The sequence below is a fragment of the Labeo rohita genome, chromosome 21 (genome assembly GCF_022985175.1).
Source record: "Labeo rohita strain BAU-BD-2019 chromosome 21, IGBB_LRoh.1.0, whole genome shotgun sequence".
Classification (NCBI taxonomy): Eukaryota; Metazoa; Chordata; class Actinopteri; order Cypriniformes; family Cyprinidae; genus Labeo; species Labeo rohita.
Genome location: NC_066889.1, coordinates 3016497 through 3041138, shown reverse-complemented (window position 1 = coordinate 3041138; position 24642 = coordinate 3016497). Strand labels below are relative to the sequence as shown.

The following is a 24642-nucleotide window of genomic DNA, read 5'->3' as shown; positions in this document are numbered from 1 at the left end:
TGCGGTCATTATGTAATGCCTGCATCCTTGTCATTCCATGCAAAACTACTCTGAAATCCCTGAGGGTTTGGGGAGGGGCGTATATTTTGTGGTTGTCAAGAGAAGTGACATGACCAAATCCAAGCTAAACTCCTGATTAGCATAATGTAACACCCAGATGTCAGGTTCTTAAAAGTCACTTTGGCTCTAATGTGACATCTTGTATTTTGACACACTGGGACGGTCAAGTTCATAAACTCTCAGTGTGTTCTCATTTGGTGGGTGCTGTGCGTTCTACCTGTTGAGGTGTTGAAACAGAGAACTTTTTTCTGTTCGAATGAGTCAGACATCAGTATATAATCACGACACCAAAGACAGACAGCTTGGAAATAACACTTGCCAAGGCAGTGTTCACATTCAACCTTGGGAGCATGATGGGGTATAAAGAAACTCTGTTTTCAGTTTCTCGTGTAAGCCATTTGGTGTCATCTGTCAGCTCTGGTAGTCCATCGCTCAGCACTCAAACATACAGCTCTATTTGTTTGCTGTTTCATTTTTGCTGCCCTTCTGTCAAGGACCCAAGAGATGGTCAGTGCTTGTTTTTGTCTGACCAGTCTGAAAGCAGTCAGTCAAAACAACTTACTAGATTCATTATACATTGCTTCATTGATCTTCCTCCTGTTCTGCTCCTATTCTAGAGCTTACTTACATGCCTAAAGGCAGGGCTGCATGCAAAATTAGGGATGCACCAATACAAAATTTCTCAGCCAATACGTCAATTATTCATAATGATCTGCCGATAAAGTTAAGATTTATTTATACATACATATATAATTACCAGTAAAGCTCCCTCTAGTGTATTTATAGCTAACTAGCCAAATGTGAACCCTGGATAACTTTCCTGTGGTATATGTTAAGTGAAATATTGATTGCAACCTGTTTTATTGGCATCTTTTCACTGATTGAGTGATTAAATTATGAGATGATACATTTGAGTAAGTACTTCATCTTTTAACACCTGATGTTCATTTATGTTTATGTTGTGCTTCAAGTTGTATTAAAGTAGAAGAGACTCACTTTCCACACTGCTGCTTGAAATGAGGCACCACAGCCATCTGTCATACCCCATTTAAGAGTGTCAAATTACTGTTATTGATGGAATTTTATTGTTTTTGTTGTTGTGATAAAATGGGCATTATTTGAGAGATGAGACTTTCTTCTTTCCAAAGTAACAAAGGTCTTTGCGATTATTGGATGGGAGGAATGCTACAAATAATGTTAAGTGAAGGAAAACTGCAGACCTGGCAACCCTGGCTTGAAATACGGATGATTTGTAAGGTCAAATAAAACCTTAATGGTTATTGTATTGTATTGCATTGCATCATATTGCATTGTCTTCCACTTTTTTCACTTTCTTTAGATTGACAGGGATATAATGGGCTCTGATCATGCATTATTAGAAAACACCAAATTTGGGTTGCCAGTGTTTTAAATAGGGCTACAAATCTCAATGTAGGGTATTAGTTATATAAAGAACAGATAGAATAAACAGCATTGGTTCACTTTGTGTTCTTATTTAAAAATTAAAAATGAAATATATTGTAATGTTTAAAAAAATATTTATTTATTTGTTTATTCATTTATTTATTACATATATTGTATATTCTGTAAATCATAATGTAATAAATTAAATGTTCATTTAGTTTCTTAAATATTTAAGGTTATTTTATATTTTGTTGCTTTTTTTCAGAACAGCTGGTGTTTGAAAACTTCAATATATATTTATCTAAAATTAAAGTAAAGAATCTGTAAATTGTGATATTCTGAGTTGAATGTAAAAATGGAACAGAGATATAAAGAGTATGTATTTTCAATGATTTTCCCTTTATTCTGTTTGAAATTAATATTGACTCGGTATTTACTATACATTATGGCAGTTTATTTATACCATCACTTTTGTGTCATCAAAGTAAGATTTACAATTTTTACATAAAGTGGCTTAACATATCCAAAAGCAAAACCCTTTTTTTTTTTAATACACATGACCCATGTTCTTCTGTTTTCTCTTTGTTTGGAACACTTCGTATCTTAGTTTTCCTCTTCTCTGTCTCTGAAATTTAATGATCCTTGCTTTCCGTCTGGCTTTTGTTTTTCCCATACGACTATTCTGTGACTCCAGACCCGTTGGCGAGCGTAAGCATCAAAGTCCTCCATCCAGAAACTGTCATCATTAAGTACAACAGAACCAGTGCATTGGGAATCTTGTCTTAGCTTCTATAAACCTTCATTGATCAACTTCCACGTCCGGGGATATGATGATAAGTGTAACGGACGACTCTGCGCTGTCCTGACGGTAGATTTGTCACACGTCAAGAACACTTTTCACTTCTCATCAGTGGTATAAAGCTCTCAGGCTAGAGGCTGGGCTAGAGGTCATTGTTGATATTCTTTTTATAAAGAGCATACCTGGACAACAGTAAACCTCTAATGAGTACAAAATATTGATAGACCGACACATGGAAGATTTAGAGGCAGAGAGAAAAGCATGGAGCTCCTCTTCGAGTGGTTTAGAGCAAAGGAGTAGGTGATGTAATTTCAGCGCCACTGGTGGCACCAAAATGGAATTACAAAAATAAAATCATCATTTACAACAAAATTATTATCTTATTTCCCCCCCCAAATGCCTTTGGTCACACAAACAGAACTCACAGCACTGGTTGAACAAATGATGCTATGTCACTCTAGTTGGCACAGCAATACTAATGGTAGCACACCAACAACTTGTGTTGCTTTTCACATAAATTATGATTATAAAGTTAATAAACACTACATAGTTTGCATAGTTCATTTCACAGAACTGTTATAACCTAAAAAAAAAAATATTCCATAGTGCATGATTTTCAAACGAATATACAGTATATTTCTTTTGCATTACATAACCACATCCATGTATTTGACTTCCCTGATGTATTCCAATCGATTGGTAGCTCATCTGGTACAGCGTTGTACTTGCACGGGTAGGAGTGGAGTAAGATACAACTCATGACACTTGACAAACTGTGGTTGCACAGTTGTGTTATGTATTTTTGAACACATATTTTAGTTCAAAATTGTCATGATATGTGCATGAACCAAATTAATAACATTCACGTTCATCGGTTTAATAATAATAAAAAAAAATGCTCACTGCATTTGACTGGACATTTCACTTGAAACAGCTTGTGCAGAATATTTTATATATAATAATTTCTTTTGTATATGTTATAAGTAGTTTATAGTAGTTTATTTAAGCATTTACATTTATTTAAGCATTATGTACACAGATTAGTGCTTGCAGACAGGCCGATCATGATTTTTGGGTTCTTTCAACAGAGGATGTGAATATTTCTGGGCTCTTATTATTGATCTGTTGCTGGCTAGGGAAAAGGAGATATCAGGATTCCCCTGAATACTCATTTATTAATGTCAATGCCAAAGGCTTTTTTTATATAATAATATGCAAATGCTAGTTAATTTGCAGGGTCAATAGCATCAAAACTATTATGTAGGCACAATACTTAGGATGTATCCTCTTCATCTCATTAAGGGATAGTTTATCCAACAATAAAAAACTGTGTCATCATTTACTCACGCTAAAGTTGTTCCATACCATAGGCTGTAAAAAAAAAGATGGACTGCGCATCTCTTCCCTCCACTATTGAAAAGTGAAGCCAAAACATCCCAGTATGCATGCTGTCATCTTGCGCCAGTGACATCATTTGGGGCCCAGTCTGCACAGTAGTGAATCATTTGGAGTCCAGTCTGAACATTAGTGATTCATCTGGTGTCTGAGTCCGCATAGTAATGATTAATTTGGAGCCTGAGTCTGAATGGTAGTGATTCATTTGAAGCCCAAGTCTGTGCAGTGGTGATTCATTTGGAGCCCGAATCTGAACGGTAGTGATTAATTTGGAGCCAGAGTCTGTGCAGTAGTGATTCATTTGGAGCCCAAATCTTCAGTACTGATTCATTTGGAGCTTTAGTCTACCTAGTAGTGATTCATTTGGAGCCTGAGTCTGCGCAGTGCAGTGTTCAGTGATCATGAGGTGGATCTGCCATATCAAAATCCCACCCAAACTCCCGCAGACTCAATCACAAGCTCAATAGCAAACTCTTTAGAAAAACAAGCACTTGAACATACATCAGCGTGAAAAGAATGTGGGTAACCGAACAGATGATGATTCGCATTGACTTCCATAGTATGGATAAAAATATATATGGAAATCAGTGGTGAGCATCAACTGTTCGGTTACCCACATTCTACAAATTCTTTTGTGTTCAGCAGAAGAAAGAAATTCATACAGGTTTAAAACAACTGAGGGTGAGTAAATGAGAAGAGAAACTGATAACTTTAAACTGTTAAAGGAGAACACTTCCAGAACAACAATTTACAAATAATTTACTCACCACCTTGTCATCCAAGATTTTTATGTCTTTCTGACTTCAGTCCATAAAGAAATTATGAGGAAAGCATTTCAGGATTTCTCTCCATATAATATACTTCAATTGTGCCCCGGATTTTGAACTTCCAAAATGCAGTTTAAATGCAGCTTCAAAGGGCTCTAAACGATCCCAGCCGAGGAAGAAGGGTCTTATCTAGCGAAACGATTGAAAAATTTGTATACTTTTTAAGCACAAAAGCTCATGTAGCACTTGCTCTTGGATGCACATCCACGACGCTACATACTACAGAATCACGTCGAAAGGTCACGTGTGATGTAGGTGGAACTACTGACCCAGTGTTTACAAAATGAACACTTAAAGACTAATGAAGTGCAAGTAAGTCAAACGCTGTTTACAAACAAAAAGGTACAACGATGCCAGACGATTCTGAAGTTGTAGGAGAAAATGAAAAGTAGTTTTTCGCCATATCCTACCTTTTTGAGCTGGAGTACACTGACGTTGAACTTAGATGTGATCCCATAGTATGTAGCGTCGTGGACGTGCATCCCAGAGCAAAAAAAAAAAATGCTAGATGAGACCCTTCTTCCTCAGCTGGGATCGTTTAGAGCCCTTTGAAGCTGCATTTAAACTGGAAGTTGAAAATCGGGGGGGCACAATTGAATTGAATTATATGGAGAGAAATCCTGAAACGCTTTCCTCAAAAAACATCATTTCCTTACGACTGAAGACAGAAAGACATGAACATCTTGGATGACAAGGGGGTGAGTAGATTATTAAATTGTTGTTCTGGAAGTGGACTTCTCCTTTAAAGGTGCACAGATCTGCACAGACTTTTATAAAGAACAAGACCGAAAAACTGTTAATGCCATGACTGGGCAAATCTGTCAGTGCTGCAAACTGTGGTACTCAGCGCATGGTCTGCTGCGTCTTTTGGGAGCTTAGCTTAGCTGAAATATCACCATCAGCTTCTCGCCTTTTTTTTTTTCTTCTGTCTGTTCCTGTACAGCTTACTGCGTCAAACTATATTATGCTAGTGGATTTCAGATTTGATAGATCTTGCAAATGTAAAACAGTTTTGTCTGCTCATTTATCATGAACCCAAGTAGCAGCAAAACACAAAGAATAAGCAAACCTTTAGATCATCTTTTTAAATGAGGATAAAGCTTCATCACTCTCCATTTTGGTTCCACATTTCACACTGAAAATTACCTGTAAAAGAATATTTCACCCCTGGTGAGCTAGGCTTGACATTTGGTGAGGACCTTAAGGTAGAAGCCATATTTAAGTCAATTTGAATAAAAATGAGACTGTAAGGGATAGACGTGTCTGTGTTAAACACAGACTTTATCCAGAATCCAGTGCTTTCATTTGATGTAAAACAGTAACAGAAATTATAGAAAGATATTAAAATAAGGAAGATAACTTGAAATGTTTTACTAAATTTCTATTACAAATTTCTAGCAAAATACCATTACACATCTTATAAATCCTGACAGAGCCCGCCTGGACTTTTACACAGTTCACCAGCTTTCAGCCTTTTTCAGACAGCTCACTTCTCCAGCCCTGGGGTGCAGTTAGCTAGAGGTGTAGGATGGACAGATGGTTTCACTCGTCCTTACAGGCTTTAGGGACCTCTCACCTTGCCCAGATCAACTCACAGGAATGTAGCTAGAGGAGAGGCAGCTGTGTTCTAGCTGCAGTGCGACTTTTACAACCAGCATCCTCTTTGACTCAGAGTTAAACAAATGAGAATATTCAATTCTTATGGTTTTTAGATTAAACTGAGAGACACAAATTTGATAGGAGATAAAAGGAACCCTGTTGGAAACCTTGTAAAGCAGCATGTGCCTAATGCCAGTAAAAATTTGGTTTGGCTGATTTACTGGTCTATTGGAGGGTGACCTTTCTTAGGAACTGCAAAACAATACATTTATCCAAGCCATAACATACCTCGATCCGAGCCAGAATATCAGAGGCACCATCACATTAAAAAACATTGAAAACCCGGTGTAAATGCTCCCGAACTAAGAACATTTCTCTACCCTCAAAACTTTTTCTTCTCTCTACTTCACTTCTAATCCTTAAAATCCTTTACTGGGTGGTATATAAAGGAATGACTGAACGCATTTTGAATAAACTGTCAGGGGTACTTAAAAATTACACATAAGTGAAAGTACAGATATTCAGTAATAAACGTGCTCAATTAAAAGTGAGGAGATACTTGTTGTTGCGTATAGGAAAATAAATTGCATAATATGTTTTGCCAGACAACATACAAAGGTTTGGTTACAGGTCACATTCTTTTACACCCTCATTTCATTCAATATGTATGGCTTTCCTTCATCAGATGAAGACAAATAATTATCTCTCTGCAAGTGAACAGGACAGTAATCCATTCAAACCCAGTTGAAGAATCAATGTCTTCTTAAGAGAAATGATAATGATTTTATACATTTTGTCTTGTCTTACAAATTGTCATGTTATGCTTTCTTTCACCAATGAAAATAGTTCCAAACAAAGCCAGAGCAGTTATGCATCTTCTAGAAAAACACAGAGCAGTGTTTCGTAATGCATTTATGCATTAATGAATCAAGTGAGTCAATGATTCAATTACCCATTCATAAAGACAGTCATTTGCTTCATTCCTGAACAAATCAGCCATTTTGAACGAATGTATTGTAATAAATTGTTCACTGAAAATGACAGTGACTTGCCACCATCTACTGGTGGATTTAGTTTCATATTTAAAGTATCATCACATTTTTTTAAATAATTCCGTATTCCCACACTCAACATTTTTAAAGCATTAATCTCATAACATTATGTAATTGTTATTACACTGTAAATGCATTCATGCCACCTCTGAGCTGCATTATGCAGTCTGTGTAAATATACCTCAGGGCCATTTCAAATGCAGCTTGTTTGCCACTTGTGCAGTGTAAAGGTAATTTGTTAATTCTGATTTAATGTGACTGGAACTGGTGAAAAAAAATACAATTTATGCATTTAAATTTAAGAATTTGACATTAGACACATACGGTTAGCAATTATTCTTGCAAAGTCAGAATCTGTTTTGCAACAAGTAGATACACTGTGAAAAAAAAGAACTTGAGTCAACTTAAAATAATGTGTTACCTGGCTGCCTTTAAAATGTTAAGTTTAGTCAACTCAAAAAAGTTTAGTTAACTTGAAATGTTAAGTTGTACTAAGTGACCACTTATATTGTTGACTTGAGTCAACTTAAAATTTTAAGGCAGCTGGGTAACAAGCCCAGCTTTTAAGTTTAACAAATTAAATTTGTAGTTTAGTCAACTCAAATATCTAAGTTGTGGCTTAGTACAATTTAGCATTTCAAGTTGACTATACTTATTTGATTTGACGGAACTTAAAATTTTAAGGCAGCAGGGCAACTGTCACACCCCTGGACTCTTTGAATTGGTTTTTCCCTCATGTGTCCATATATGGTTTTCCTGTTCCTGCCCTCATTATGTCCCCATTAGTTAACCTTGTATCACCTGTGTCTTAATTAAGATCATCGTAATCACCTGTCTTTATAAGTAACATTCAGTTCAGTGTTTGTCATCCGGTCTCATCGTTGTGTATGTGTGTTCCTGCCCTTCCTGTGCGGATTTACCTATTGTGGATTATATTAAAGACTTTTCATTGCATTTCATCTTCGTTCATCTTTGCATCTTTCCTCTCACCTACTGTGACTGTAACAAATTATTTTAAGTTGACTCAACAAATTTTTGTTTTTTACAGTGTAGTTACATTATCATTTTTTAAAAAAAACAAAAAAAAATCAAATAATGCAAAGTACAGTTTTATGGTCTGTATGAAATATTTCTAAAAGGTCAATTTTCTCAGTTCAGGCAGTTGAGCCATGAAGTATTATGAGCCCGGCTTAAATGTCTGTATGCCCAGGGTAGAGACTTTTGAAAGCAAATCCCTGCCGTTGGCTGTGGCAGAACAGCCTTGGGAACAGGTAATGTACTGAGGATCGCTGGGTCAATATGTTACTGAGGAGATGAGAGGCGCAGAAGCTTGGAGAGCCTGAGACATCGCGCAAAGCTGGGGGAAAAGCCCAGGGGGACCTGCCTACCCAGGAGGGCCATGACGTTCACTGACCGTGAAACTGACAAATGGCCAGTAAAGCAGCCGCAGCGGTGTGCATGCGCACTGACAAGCCAGCTGAGCTACGTGACCATAGGCACACATGTGCACACTGAATTGAAGCTGTAACGCTAGCTTCCTGTCACACTGTGTAATGATACGGTACACAAGCGGGAGAGGTTTGAGGAAGTAACATAGAAACAAACAATGAGATTTCCTTGCACACATTCACACTCATGGGCATGTTTAACACTTGCAACACATCTAATTTAGTGACCTTTACTGTTTTACTCTCATCCCCTCTGGCATTTAGTAGATTACATACAGCAATGCACAGACACATGCTCTTCTTACTGTCCTCTTCTGGAAAAATATGTCACATCCTTTTGAGAGCCGTAGATTGTCCGACATGACGGGCACAAATTCTGCCTCCGGTTTCACAGCCACGGCCTTGAAGAGAGTCAAGGAGGAACGAAGCGAATTCAGACGATGCTACATCAATCTGCAGAGAGTGGGACAGAATGAATTACAATACCACCTGTGGTTCTCCACAGACGTGAACAAGAAGCACCTCACAGCCATTAAACTGTCTGAGAGATGACTTTGACTCACCTCAATGGATCAGGCCTTGATACTCACTAATTAAAAGCTTCAGGGATCTATTTATAGGTCAATTTACCCGACGCCATACAAGCTGTCAGCTTGTGACTCAGCTAATTTCAAGCAATGGCTCATGCTGTGTACAGTACACACACAGGACATCTCCTGCTAGCTTGCTCAACTCTCTATTTTTTATGTTTTGTCACAGTTAAAGAATCTCTTTTAAGCAGTTCTCCCTTATTCATTCATCTTAGTGCGAGATTAATATTTGTGCTCCTTTCGATTTTTCTTTTCTGTCTTCTGTCTTAAGTGTGAATTATGACCTCAGATATCTCAGTGGATTAAATGGAATTGATAATTGAGTGTTAGATGAAGCAGTTTTTTATTATTGCCTAACCTTCTGTTTTGAAGTCAGAAGAAAGTCTAATGAAACCTATTTACTATCTTAATACATGTTTGTGATCTTACTGAGAACAATTAATCACTTCACATTACTTCAAAGAAAAAAATAAAAAGATTCTTTGAAATCTTTAATGAAAATGCAAGACGTTTTAAAGACTTTTTCTGGTCAGCTGACATCTTCTAGGCCACAGGAGCTACGTAGCCATCAGCTGAACAGCTGTTTATAGTCAAATATTGTAGCTACTGTACAGGCATTGTTTGCCTAACAACAGCTGTTTTCCTTGTTAAACTACTGCTGTAGATAATGCAACTATTCCACAAGGTTTCCGTGGTCCTTAAAAAAATATTACATTTATTTGTATCAAATTTAAGAACATAAAAAACCTTAAATGGTACAAGCAAGTCTTAACTATGATTTCAAAAGGTCTTAAATTTGTTTGACGCAAAGACAAGAATTGCAATATGCCTTAATGTGATGATTACACTTCAAAAGGCTATGATTTCATTGAGTAAATATGAGCGCTGCACTTTTCAAAGTCAGATATTGTGCTGCTTTGTGTACTGCGGTAACCAGGCTATATTTTTACTGTTTCGAAAGTGCCACCTGCTGGTAAAGAACGATTTAGCATTTTCAATAAGCCCGTCTGCTGTTTTACTTCAGACCAATATGAAAATCAAAGAATGTTTTTTATTCAGCAAATACGCAGAGTTGTAAATGTGAACTGGTGGATCGACAAGAAGATAATGCATTATAAAAATCTAAACAAGTAAGACAGTAAATCAAATGCTATTTAACTAATATAGTAATTGAAAAAAAAAATGTTTAAATTAATAAAGCAATTAACTATTTTGATTCATTCATTTTTTTCACTTTTACTTTTTTCTTCTTATTATTTTTTTTTTCTCAAACTTATTTTTTTTTTTTTTAAATCCTGTAGATACCCTGTTATAAAGTATTATCAGTTATAGTTGCTGATGCCATTATCAATGATGAATGTGATAAGGATTACAGCAGAAGGAAATAATTATACATTTAAAGGGATAGTTCGGCCAAAAATTAAATCTTTTAATCACTCTTAAGCTGTTTAAGCACAGAAAAAGATATTTTGAGAGCAAAAAATAAAGTTGACTGTAGCCATTGACTTTCATAGTGTGAAAAAAAATATGATGGAAGTCAATGGCTACCACCAACTATTTTGTTACCAAAATTCTTTAAAAATATCTTCTTTTGTGCTCAGGAGGATAGAAACTCATACAGATTTGGAACAACTTAAGGGTGAGTAAACGATGATAGAATCTTCATTTTTGGGGTGAACTAACCCTTTAAATGTGGTAGTGTTGAGATATGTTAAAAACTGTAGAAAAGCAATGTATTCTTTTTGTTGGTTGTTTTTTGTTTTTGTTTTTTTTTTTTTAATTAAAATTGTCACTTTCTAGACTTGGAATACTGCTTAGAACATTGTTCTCTTGCTAGAGTCATAACCTTGTGAGCTGATTGCAGACATATGGCGCAGTAGCTCCTCGGGCAACCCATGTTCGAGTCCCAGCTCATGGAGAGCAAGCATAGATATGGCATATGAAATGAAAATTCTGTCATTGATTACTCACCCTCACGTTGGAATACAAATAAATATATAAGCTTTCTGACCTTGCATAGACAGCAACGCAACTTACATGTTCAAGGACCAGAAAGGTTGTAACAACATCGTTAAAATAGTCCATGTGTGCTTCAAATGTAATTTTATGAAGCTACAAGAATATTTTTTTATGCATAAAGACTAAAATAATGACTTTATTCAACAATTCTTCCATGTCAGTCTTTGACACACATTCATGAGAGTACCACATGTGTGTGCATTCCTCTGCAGGTTCCTGCATCAGCAGCGCCACCTGCATGCATTGTAGTTCTCTCATTACTGACACGAAAGAGAAGATATTGTTGAATCAAACTGTATTCTTGTAGCTTCATGACGTTACCACTGATGTCACATGTACTATTTTATTGATATTCTTACTACCTTTCTGGGCCTTGAACATGGTAGTTGCATTGATGTCTGCATAGGGTCGGAAAGCTCTCGGATTTCATCAAAAATATATTAATTTGTGTTCCGAAGATGAAGGAGCATTTTGGAACGACATGAGGGTGAGTAATTAATGACAGAAATGTCATTTTTTGGTGAACTATCCCTCTGTTTGCACATATGCAACTGAACTACATTATATAAGTATGTCCAACTTTATTTCCATGCGTACTGTAGAGTATACTCGTGTACAGTGATACATACTGTTATATACTGTAGCATATATCAACTGCCTAATTGCTTGTGTTTTCGTAAACTGCAAGCAACTATATATTATCTCCCAGCTCTAATCTGCTAAAAAGGCATGAAGATATTAAGATATTACAAACATTAATATCACAATTGTCTGTAAAGCTGCTTAGAAAGAATGTGTAATGTGAAATATGGTGAACACATTTTATTTTATTTTATTTTACTGGACTTGGTCCGAATGGTTACTGGACTAGTATGAAACACTCACTTTTTATGATCCAGTAGATCAAATCTAGTTATTTTGTGTTGAATATCTTGTTTTACTTTTAAATACATCACATTACAAAAGTAGAATGGGTTGAAAATGCTGTTTCATGCTGACTTGAAAGCTCTCTCTTTATCTGTTCCTCTCTACACAGATTAACCATCCATGCTGAGTGTCCTATGCATCTGGAGGATTTTCCTATGGATGCCCATGCCTGCCCGCTAAAGTTTGGAAGCTGTAAGTAATTCTCTTGTCATTTAATTTTTTCTAGATTGTTTAAGTGACAGCTGCTCAGACTCTCTGGAGTATTTTCTGAGTATATTGGCATGCATGTTGCCTTGTGCGCATGTACCCTGCGTAGTTAGCTCGGTCATGAAATCTGTGTAACATACTGAACTGGATTACGTGGGTGCAGGTTAAGCATCTAACTGCCTGTGACTACAAACAGACTCTTGTTTGTCCTAAAGACAGTCCAGATATGAAAAAAAAATTCTTAGTAGTTTATCTTCAAGACACAGCTCAGAGAACCCAATAACGCAGTGCCTTTCTCCAGAGCTGAGAATGGCACATAATGTCACACCTGACGCTTATTACCCATCTGCATTTGCTCCTTACAATAAACAACATCTATCCAAGACAGCGTTGTTGTTAGAATACAACATAAAACCCCAAAGGCAGACCAAAAAAAAAAAAAAAAAAAAAAAAAGACCTTGTTTTTCTTATGTGGAGTCACCAGTCCAAAAACAAACAAACATGTTTCGTAATTCTCCTCCTGTGCAGAGCTTTAGATTAATAGCCCAGCCAATGACACCAAAGGTCACCATGACGCAGCAGTCACACCTTTATGAATAAAACATCCCACTGGGCAATAAAACAAAAGTCTTCTGCTCATACATTTTCAGTAGTACCTATTCCCCCACAATACCTCTTTCTGACAGGCGCAGAATGGTGACCCCTCATTGGATGTGTGATTCATGCCGCAGAAAGACAGCAAAGAACTGGCTGTTTAACAAGACGTAGTACAGTAGGCTGCATAATTAGTGGCTTTGTTAATGACAGTCGATTATAAGCACCCTTCCCTCAATCCCCCAGTCAACCCGCTCATTTGCTTTTACGTTTTTTTTCCCCATCTTCTATTGCAATTACAAAGTTGTCTGTTCATTTGTCTCTTTAAATATTTGTCATGTTTTAAAGCACATTTTCTGTTTAAAGATCTGAGAAATAGTAGAAAAGTGCTCATTTGGGTTGATTTCAATTCTGTTTTTGCATTGCTGGAGAAATGTTATCATTAATATTAATAGCAGCTTGTTTATTCTCTTTAAAGCAAGCTGAGCACATCTACAGCTGTAATAAACGTGTTATGATGAATAGCTCAAAATATAGCTTTTTTTTTTGTTAGATAGACTGATTTTGTGGTGCTAATTAATCTGGTAAATGTCAAAATACACACTGACTTAAGTATTACAGTGCAAAAGTGCCCTATAAGCACAGTGGAAAAAAAAAAAAAAAAAAAAAAAACTCCCAGTGCATGATGGGATGTTTATATTTATGCTTTAACTTCTACAAGCTTGAATTAAGTACCAATATAGAATTTACTTTTTTTTTTTTTTTAATTATTGCCTGAACTAACTTTTTCATGTAAACATTACATTTGTTTTTCTGTAGTATTCACCACACCACAGAATCATGTTTATTCTGGAATGCTTGATTCTAATTGGTCAATCGTGGCAATGTTTCTTGTACCACTCTGTGATCTCTTTCGTCTCATATTAGAAATGAGTCTAAACTCATAAAAAAGACTTTCATAAAAGTAACTTGTTCATGAATGAGACACAATGTGTATTTGCTTTTGTGTGCAAACATGAAGGACATTGTGACTGAAAAACTTCTAAAAGTCTGTTTTCCATCTTTTAGCCTTGCATGATTTATTTTCTTGTAGTTTGGTGTTCTGCCTGCAGTGGCAAAAGAATGCAGACGTTCAAGGACCATTAACACAAACGGCATAAAAAAATAATCTTGATTCTCAACCGTATACTTTTTTTCTTCTACTTATTTCTTTTCCATTATTTGGTCTGGTAAACAGGTTAAAGGTTCATTTCACACCAGCAGAACAAGTGCCCGGCTTTTATATGACTGCCACCCATGATGATTTATAATTGAGGCTAATGTGTAATGGCCAAGCGAGTAGAGATCTAAAAACACATAAAAGCTCCTCATTCTCTCATTAGCCATATACTCGTTTTAGATGCTTGTTTTACAATAAACATCCGGTTGAAGTGTGCGTGTGTGTGTGTGTGTGTTTTTGGCCAGTGATATTTCACACAGGAAACACTCTAAGACTTAGAAACTATTATTGGACTGTTAATCAAATTATAGCAAGGTCATTCACATAAAAACAGTGTTAGAAAGTCATATTCGATGACATATTTCCTTCTCCAATCCAATTTGAATTGCTTCTAATTCATTCTCTCATGTTCTATTCTCTTTCCCTCTCCCATCCCCTTATTAATTGAGTTTTATCCCTGGCACTAAATTTAAGACCTTCCTTGTAATGTGCTGGAAGTCTGTGACACCACTGACCTTTTCAGCCCATAGCCGTTTCTTGTAGGCCAGACTCCCTGTAAATATGAACCGACGCCAGTCGTACAATTTAAATATATATTTCAACGTGGAATAATGCACTTCATTATCAATTACTATTCATAATGGATGAAGTGGCATTAAACTTGATGTGTTTAGCATTTGATTAATGACCTTCCAACAGAATAAAACAATAACGTTTCTCTGTGGCCATCAAAATTTAATTAGCAAACCTCTGCCTGCTGTGTGAATTATGTTTCTAGTGTTAAGCCTGCCAGCTTTTCTCCCGCTCGCTTGCTCAGAGTCGTGTAGGCGCACATGTGTCTGTCTGCGTATGTGAGTTGTTTGTTTCTGTGTACAGACCCCAAGATAATTGTTTTTCATGCTCTTTTGCAAAGTTCATCCTTGTGTATTCAAACACAATAAGTCTTGTGTTACGTTTACCCATTATATACACTAGATTCAAGGAAGCTGCTAATCGGAGGGAGCAGTTGACCCATGGTTAGTCAGCATTTATTAAAGTTGCATTCCTATTGCCCTCATTCAGATGCATTTATTCACCTTATGTCCCCTGTATTTTATCATCAGCTCTGTTTTGTTCTAAAGGATGAATTTTCAGTTGCTGTTTTCCAACCCAGCAACTATATCATTCAAGGAAATAGGATTCTCTCAGAGGGGAAACAGACCAGTAAAATGTCTTTGCATTCAAACTGCACGGTGCATTAGGAATTGGTTTTCAGTGCATCTTAAATCTACACATAATATTTTGTAAAATAGTAAAATACAACTAGATAAAAAAAGTTTGTTAAGACAAACTTTGAAGTTGGCTTAATAAAGTTAAAACAGGAAGTTTAAAAAGTTTTAAAAGCTAGAAGTTTGAAGGTTTTCAATTTGAAGCAGTTTGAAGTTTAAGATTAAAAAGATAGATAGATAGATAGATATATAGATAGATAGATTTTATCATGGTTAGCGTGTTAGCATGTCTAGCATTTCATTAGCATGTTGTTAACATAATTAGCGTGTTACTAGCATGTTGTTAGCATGATTCTAGCATGATTATCATGTTAGTAACATTTTGTTAGCATGATTAGCTAGTTATTATGTTACTAGCATCCTTTAGCATGATTAGCATGTTACTAGCATGTTGCTAACATGATTAGAATGTTACTAGCATGTCGTTAGCATGATTTGTGAGTCACTAGCATGCTGCTAGCATGATTCTAGCATGATTAACATGTTTCTAGCGTGATTGGCATGCTACTAGTATGTTGTTAGTATGATTCTAGCATGATTAGCCTGTTACTAGCATGTTGTTAGCATGATTAGCAAGTTACTAACATGTTTTTTACATAATTAGAATGTTACTAGCATGTCGTTAGCATGATTAGCGAGTCACTAACATGTTGCTAGCATGATTCTAGCATGCTTAACATGTTTCTAGCATGATTGGCATGCTACTAGCATGTTGTTAGCATGATTCTAGCATGATTATCATGTTGCTAGAAATAGAAAAATAGAAAACTAGAAATAGTACATAGAAGTACTTGATTGAGTCTCAAAGGATTCTGGGAGTATTGACAGTTGCATTTTGAATAGTCTTGGCTCATTTGAACATTCTATCAATGTAAGTCTATGGGATTTTTCCCAGTTCAATTTGTTATTTTTAGGAAAACCATAAATCTGATCAGTTAGAAAAGACTCCAGAGATATATGTATACAGTATATGGATGCTAACAGCGCTTAGGAAGGTGAACAGTTAATAATAAACAAATAACTATAGCCTTGTTTGCATATAAATCACAAAAAGTCCTTACAAAATACACTAGTGAAGGGTCATTCATAAACAATTTGTTCATTTCGTCTGTCACATGACATTAAATATCTTTGGCTGCATTATGATTCTATAATTTGCAATACAATCACGATTCTGTAGGTGGACGTGTTCTGAGAATTTGGCTTTTGAGAATATAATATTTAATGCCACTGAGATTAACTAAATGAATAAAGATCAAACAAGAGAGTCTGTAAAGTGATCCAGTCTTCCTATCGCTATTATAGACCTTAATCAGGTTAGATACCATATATAATTTCACGCAGATGAAAACGAGGCTGTGAGGGATAGACTAACAGTCTGAATTAATGTGTGAAAACTGACCCCAGAGTGCTAATTAATGCACTAACATGTAGACCATGTATCCAAGGTGGTCATTTTCACACATGAATTCGTATGACACATGTTACCTGTTGCTATTTTTACTGCAACACAACTCGGAAAATAAAATACTGATATGATAACCACAGCTACTAAAGGAGCTTCCAGATGACAATGGATATAAACGTAGGCTTAAACAAAATGCCATACCATCGATTTTTCTTAGAAGGAGTCTAAACACCCCGTATATCAAGTGAAATCCATGCTGAGAAACTCCTTCAGTAGCTGCAGCATCATGACAAGCGCCGACATGTTTACATCCTGCCATGATGACATCTAGTGTTTCTTATCTCCACCGTTTGAAAGCTCTATCAGCAGCTGTGGTCTACTAAAAGCCTCAAAGGCATCAGAGCGAAGTGGAGAGAACAAAGATGCGGGTCTTTAAGAAGTTTTGTTTATCCACAGAATTTTATTTTCTGATTTTTGTGTTGTGGTAAAAATAGCAACAGATAGTGCCAGTAGCTCATTGAGGTAGCTCATTTAATTTAGGTATTAGTCCATGATTATTAATGTACGAGGTTAACAAAAACTCTGCATTAAGAATGCTACCATGAAATTAAATCTAAATATAAGGTTGCAAAGGGAAAACCTAATGGTCACTGCTTGCTGAGGGAGCCAGTCAGTATTGCAGTTTTATGTATGGTAGTTAAAGGTTAATGTCACCACAGTTCAACATGCTGATGTGGAAAAAAACTTCCATGCAGTAAATGGAAAGATGAACAGTATTGTAATTGTTTAAAAAACTTTGGTCAGAATAAACCAATACTGCTGTGGTTTGTCTCTCTAAGATGCCTACACCAACAACGAGGTTGTCTACATCTGGACAGCGGATGATGAGAAATCTGTTTCTGTGGCTCCTGATGGTTCTAGACTCAACCAGTATGACCTGTTGGGCCATGTCATTGGCAAAGAGACCATCAGCTCCAGTACAGGTAAGCACTTTTCTCTTTTGTACCAGTCAGATTGATTATATAGTGAATTTAAGCAGCTCAAAAGTGTTCAAAAAGCTAGTTATAATCTCATCAAATGGTAGCAAAAGTATAACATTGTTTTAAAATTTGTAATCATTACATAATTCCTGTTGCATTTATGTTATTTATAGTTTTAATGCATCATTTACTATTATTCTTCAATGTGGAAAGTGCATATATTACATTTTCCTAAGGGGGTGCTATTATGCTTTTTCACTTTCTGAACTTTAGTCAGTGTGTGGTGTGTATGTTTGGGCATAAAAAAGATCTACAAAATTACAAATCTCAAAGTCCACTTCAAAAGGAGATTTTTAAAAAATCCCTTTTCAAGAACTACAATGAACGGCTTTTCTGCATGCAATAATGTCAAAACATGGCCCATTAGAATATCATTAAAATAAATCCCGCACACGGACATTCAAACTGTTGGGGGTTGTGTAGGGACGAGGTGGAGAATTAGCCTATCTTTAGCAATGCAGTGCAGAGAACCGCTTCAACAAGCCACAGCGCGGCGGGTATAAACACAAGCATTGACCACAGTGGCTGCTTCAGAGCTGTAACGCGCCGCAGACATGTGCAGTACAGGGGGTCGAAACAAATGCCGAAGCCGCAATCTACTCCGGTTGCCACGCCGGAGCCGTAACGCGCCGCAGACGTGTGCAGTGTGTGGTAAGAGATTTATTCATCATACAGTGTAGACAGCTTCACTTATAATGCAAGTGTTTTTTAAAATGCATAAACTTGCACTGGAATAGGCTAGGCTAATCAGTGATGATGTTCTTTAATAATGTTAGACTGCTTTTAGCCTTATGCTGGAGCTGGTTTTGGGCAATGAAACTAAGTATATAAATAATTAAATATATTAGCACATAAATATCATGTATCGGTGATCTTGCAGGCTGACGATAGGACCCAACACTACTGTAGTGTGTTATTTACTCATGTTATATCCTAGGTGTATATGACTTCCCTCTTTCAAACAAATGCAATTGGAGTTATATTAAAATTTATCCTGGCACTCCCAAGCTTTAGAATGGCATTTCTCATCAGTCTAAAACAAGTCCAACAATATGCATCCATCCGTAACAAAAAGTGCCTCACACGGCACCGGGGGGTCAATAAAGGCCTGCTGTAGCAAATCAATTCGTTTTTGTAAGAAAAATATCCATATTTAAAATGTAAGAATCACATTATTCTAGCTTACTAGCTAACTGTTGTACACAGAACTTGCTTCTTTGACAAGGGGCGTGGCAGTACTGAAACACCGTCTAAGCTGTTCGGCAATCGCAATGCAGTGGGACAGCTAACCAATCACAATCACATAAAGGCGGGCCAATATAAACCTGGAAATTATCGAGCCTTTTGTGCCAGGCTGGGAGAAATGTATTGTTATAATGTAAATTATGTTAAAAATAATGCATTTTTCGAACCACCAAGCACGAAAGCATGTTCTAGTACAACCCCAAAACAAAATCAAGACTTTGTAAAAGTGCATAATAGGACCCCTTTAATTTTCAATGACAATAAAGTGTGAATAATCTAGCATTTTCAGAGCTGGTTCTATGACACATTGGACCAGGCAAAAGTGAAGCAAGCCAAGAGACTAATATGATTTCAGTAATGATGCAGTTATGATATTGCAGTGAATTGATATATTAATTGCATTTATACTGAGTCACAGCTTACGTATCACAGTACGTCATAGTAATTGTCAATGTCCAATTTATTTTCCATTTCATACATCACCAAATCTCCTTTATTTGCAGTGAATGCTGCAGTCAGCCATTGAAAAGATATCCTTGATGGATATGAAAAAACATCTGCCTTCCTTTGTTTATCAGTATTTGAGACAGTTACAGATTCATGCTGGATAATGAAAACCTTTCTTGCTCTTTAACACAGTTTATTTATATGCATGAGTCTGTAATATTCCCTTGTACATAGCCTTCCCTTTATGAAATCTCTCTTTTTGCAACTGACAGCCTGAATTAATTAATTTTGCCTGCTTCCCACATGTTTTTCTCTTTTCTTCCAGCTTCAACATACGCTTACAAATTCCATTTTTGTCTGTTTGTAAAGTAATTTATCTAACCTGCTTTGCAAGCAGGTAGCTTATCGATTGCTTTCTGCCACAGTTATTGGGGTCATACAGCCTCTGTGAAGAAGGAAGGGCTCAAACAAGTATGCGTGGATGAGAAAAGTGTGTGTGCTCAATAAGACAATGCGCACATGTCAAAATGAGAGATGAAATTGACCCCAAGTCCACGTTATTTGTGGTGTACTATTTCTAAAGCCAGTCAAAGGGAAATCAGTCATAAATGATTATGCTTTAATCCAAGGTAATGTGTATATTACTAGAAGTCCATTCTAGGAAGTGTATATTCCTAGAAGTTCAGACTCCAAAATTCCTTCCCAGCAAAAGTCTGAATCAGGAGTCAGTGTGTTGTGTGTCCATGAAGGGAAAAGAAAAAAACAAACAAACAAACAAACTGAATATCTGTTGTGTGGCTGCATTTGTCAAAATCACAGACAGAAAAAAATAATAAAATAAAATAAAAAAATAAATAAAACATTAAAAAAAAAAATAACCCGTCACTGATAAAACATAATATGATGTAACTATAATGTAATATACTGCAAAAAGAGCTTGTGAAAAATATAAGTCAGTATTTTAGTCAGATAAAACTGAATAAAATGAATGAATATGAATTCTCATCGAAATCTATAATTAAAATAAAAATCTTTAAATAAATATGAACATTGGGAGACTTGCAGCTACAATGGGTTGTAAAAGTAAGAAGTAATGAATCATAAAAAGACAAAACATTAATTCCAAGACTACTGCTGTCTTCAGTAAAGACTTTTTTTGTGATTGCAATTGAGATTGTTGTGTAATACATATATAATGTATATTAAGATCTTGTTGCATCAGATGCAGCTTCTATTTAAGACTGCTTAAAAATAGAGTAACAATATGACTATATTTGAGCTGTCAGTTTAACAAATTCATTTAGTGTTTAATTATATATATTTAAAAAAAAATGCTTTAAAATAATGCATTTAATCATGCTTCCTCATCTGTACGTAAAATTCCTTAATAAGGATTTTCCTTTCTTCTGAGCAGTTCAAGCTTGAAATACCATCTAATTGCAAGCATGTTTTGTTACCATTCACACAGAATGCATTCTTGCATTCAAAAACTGTGCAAATAAAACTTGGTGTAAATGTCATGTCGGTCTGAGGTCTGGATATGCTTAATGGTGACCTCTGTTTTACACCAAATGTTATCCTGTATTTAAACACCCGTATACACAACTATTTTATTTGATCCTGACTTTTTTTATTTTTTTTTTGCTGATGTGAATATTTTCCAGCTTTGTATATTTTGTCTGTACAGTTCTGTTTATAGTAGTGGCCCAGATTCTACGATTCGTCACGTTTACAGTTATGCTGATATTCATGAAAACAGCCTCTTTCTCTTGTGATAATAATTATATCAAACATATATTAAAACACAAGAACTCATTTCTTGTACTTCTTCTTTTCTTTATAATATCTTGAATCTGTATTTAATTTGGCTATTTGTATTCATTTTCATCTTATTTTTTTGACATAAAATCAAATTAGAAACAAGTAATTTAGAACACATCTCCGTGTTTATATGACGATGCCGCATGTTAAGGGGCCTGTCAAGGAGAATACTGAAATTGTGATTTTCAATTGTTCATTGTGAATTCAAATCTGGGCCTTTCAGAACAGTAGAAAAGAATAATTCATACAGTATTTTAAACTGGGGAGTTACTGTTTGGTTCTGAAACTTTCAGTATGACTTTACCTCTTATATGTATAAATATCAAGAACCCTTTGATACACACACACACACACACACACACACACATATATATGTCTCTTCAGCTATCCTTGTAGGCGTAATGGTTTTTATACTGTACAAACCATATTTTCTATCGCCTAAGCCTACCTGTCACAGGAAACGTTCTGCATTTTTACTTTCTGAGAAAAAAAACTTATTCTGTGTGATTTATAAGCTTTTGAACCTATGGGAGCCTCAATTTAGGTCCCCACCATGACATGAGTCCCCATAAGTCTGTGTGTATTCAGGTTAAAAGAAGAAGTTCCACCTCCAGAACAAAGATTTACAGATAATATACTCACTCCCTTGTCATCCAAGAAACGATCCCAAATGCGGTTGTAAATGATCCCAGCTAAGAAAGAAGGGTCTTATCTAGCGAAACGATCGGTTATTTTAGGAAAATTTATTTATTTAATTTTTTTTTTTAATGTCAAACACTTGTCTTGTTTTACTCTGCATGTACTCTGTTTTTTTTTTTTCCTGGTTCATGGCAGTTAGGGTTATCGAAAAAAAACCCTACCATCTCATGTTCTGCCTTAAGTTCAAAATCGTCCTATATCATCTGTTTTACCTTTTTTGTTAAGGGTATTTGATCTTCTTTGCATGTTTATTTTGCAAAGACTGGGTCGGTACTTCTGCAGCGATGTAGGATGATTTTGAAATGATTTTTGAAGTTGAGGGAGAAAATATGTTTGGAGTTTTTCGACATACCCTAACTGTTTTGAGCCAGAATATACAGAGTTCAGGGAGAGCGAGACAAGACGAGCGTTTGACATTAAAAAGTATTTAAATTGTATTTTTTTAATGAAAATAACTGATCGTTTCACTAGATAAGATCCTTCTTCCTCGGCTGGGATCGTTTACAACCGCATTTGGGATCGTTTGAAGCTGCATTTAAACTGCATTTTGGAAGTTCAAACTCTGGGCTCCATAGCAGTCCATTATGAAAAAAAAAAATGCTGAAATTTTTTCCTCAAAAAACGTAATTTCTTTACGACTGAAGAAAGACATGAACATCCTAGATGACAAGGGTGTGAGTACATTATCTGTAAATTTTTGTTCTGAAAGTGGACTTCTCCTTTAAGTCCCCACCAGTATATATAAACCAAACCCACATACTAGTGTATCACTAAGACACATTTAAAATGGTCTGTTTGTATGTCAGTGCTAGACAAAGCAACTTGCTTCCAGATGAGACACCTATTTTACTGTCCCCCCCTCAGCTGAAATGGAAAAGACAAATGCTCCAGTGTTTGTTTTTAAAGCACCAGAAGCATCTGTTTATTTTTCATTTTGTCATTTTAATTGTCCTCTGCTCTGCCTCCCAGTACTGGGAGAGAATGCTAACTCAGTTGAAAATTGCTTTTCCCACAGAGATTAGAATTTCAACCTCAGGTCTTGTTAAAGGAATATTTTACATACCTAAAAAAATAAATAAATAAATAAAATTCCGTCATCAGAAGAATGTACTTTACAGAATGCCAGGGGGGTTCTTTTTTTTAGAATGAGGACCAATAGTGAATAAATACAGTCTGTATCAGTCCATATCCAGTCATTTAGAGCAAGCAATGCAAAGATACACGGTATAAATTAGCTTTTTTTTTCTTTTTGACATGTTAGATTCATGCAGGCTACAGCTGTCACATTAGAAAGTACACATACATTAGCTAACTTACATTACTGACATGGCCATGAGGCTTTGTGCTAGAAAAGAATTTGCTGCCAAAAGAGTAAATGTTCTCATTGTACCATATGAATTTCTATGATTTATTATAACAAAGAACAAATGGAGAAAAATATAGACTTTTGCATAAGTCTCCTACTTCTGATCTGTCATAGACCAGTCACTGAGTAGCAAGATTTCCTTTTCTTTGATTTTTGTGGAAATGTTCAACATTTTGAATCAACATTATGTGACTTTAGGAGTGCAAATTGGCCATCCGACCTCCGATTGTAATGACATAATTGCAGCCCCTCATGCTCTATCAGACCTTCAGAGAGAGCTAAATGGTGGGGCTTTTCGATTGAGCAATTGTCTCTCACTTCCTTCCCGCTGTTAAGGTTAGAACATCCAATCTGCCCCAACCATGCTGGGAAAACACTTGAATCCAACTCCGTCGCTGGCGCTGTGATATACAAGAAGCAATCAGTTAAACCTCCTCTCCAACACAAGACCCCCACCTCCTATATCTCAGTTGCTCTGGCTGCGTGATCATCCATAAATAAAATTCTGAATATTTTAGTCAATGTGTTGTCTCATCAATAATTCATCTCTCCTATGGTCTCTCTCTTCTCTTTTGTCATTTCTTATATAGGAGAATATGTGGTGATGACAACGTATTTCCATTTGAAAAGGAAAATTGGCTATTTCGTGATCCAGACGTATCTCCCCTGCATAATGACCGTCATTCTGTCTCAGGTCTCCTTCTGGCTGAACCGTGAGTCCGTTCCAGCACGTACCGTCTTCGGTGAGCTTTCCTTCCGTTTGTTTACTAATGCACAGATGTGCTCCACGAGTAATCCAGCAAATAATACATCCAGCGTAAAGCTGCTGTTTACATTATGAGACTACATCAAAACACGCTGTGCTATACATTTGGAGAGATGCTTTTGTTTTTATCCGCCATTATGAAACAACAGGAAGTATTTTGGTAAACAAGAACACCAGGGATTCTTTGAAAAGTTTGTATTCTGTATGAAAGTTTATTGGATACACTTCCTGAAAAGTCCTAATCCTGGATAGCGATGGATTCTGTTTTGAAATGGTGTAATTACCATAGTCACCACATAAGCATGTAATTAATTACAGATTAGATGGACCTAAACCTGGAGTCAAATGAAGTCAGAAAAAGTAATGCTGACAGGACAGGAAAGAAAAAGATAGACTCAAGAGCATTGCAGCTGTATCTCCTTCAGCAGCCTATTCGCACAGG

At 36.1% G+C, this 24642-nt stretch overlaps 1 protein-coding gene across 1 annotated transcript in view; it reads left to right on the top strand.

The window, feature by feature from the left end:
- The window catches only part of gabra3 (gamma-aminobutyric acid type A receptor subunit alpha3), a 162494-nt gene that overhangs the window by 98913 nt on the left and 38939 nt on the right, over positions 1-24642 (top strand). The window contains exons 6-8 of the mRNA XM_051093186.1: positions 12230-12312; positions 17656-17799; positions 24025-24177. Of these exons, the coding sequence (XP_050949143.1) occupies positions 12230-12312; positions 17656-17799; positions 24025-24177 (380 nt within the window). The remainder of the gene's footprint in view (positions 1-12229; positions 12313-17655; positions 17800-24024; positions 24178-24642) is intronic.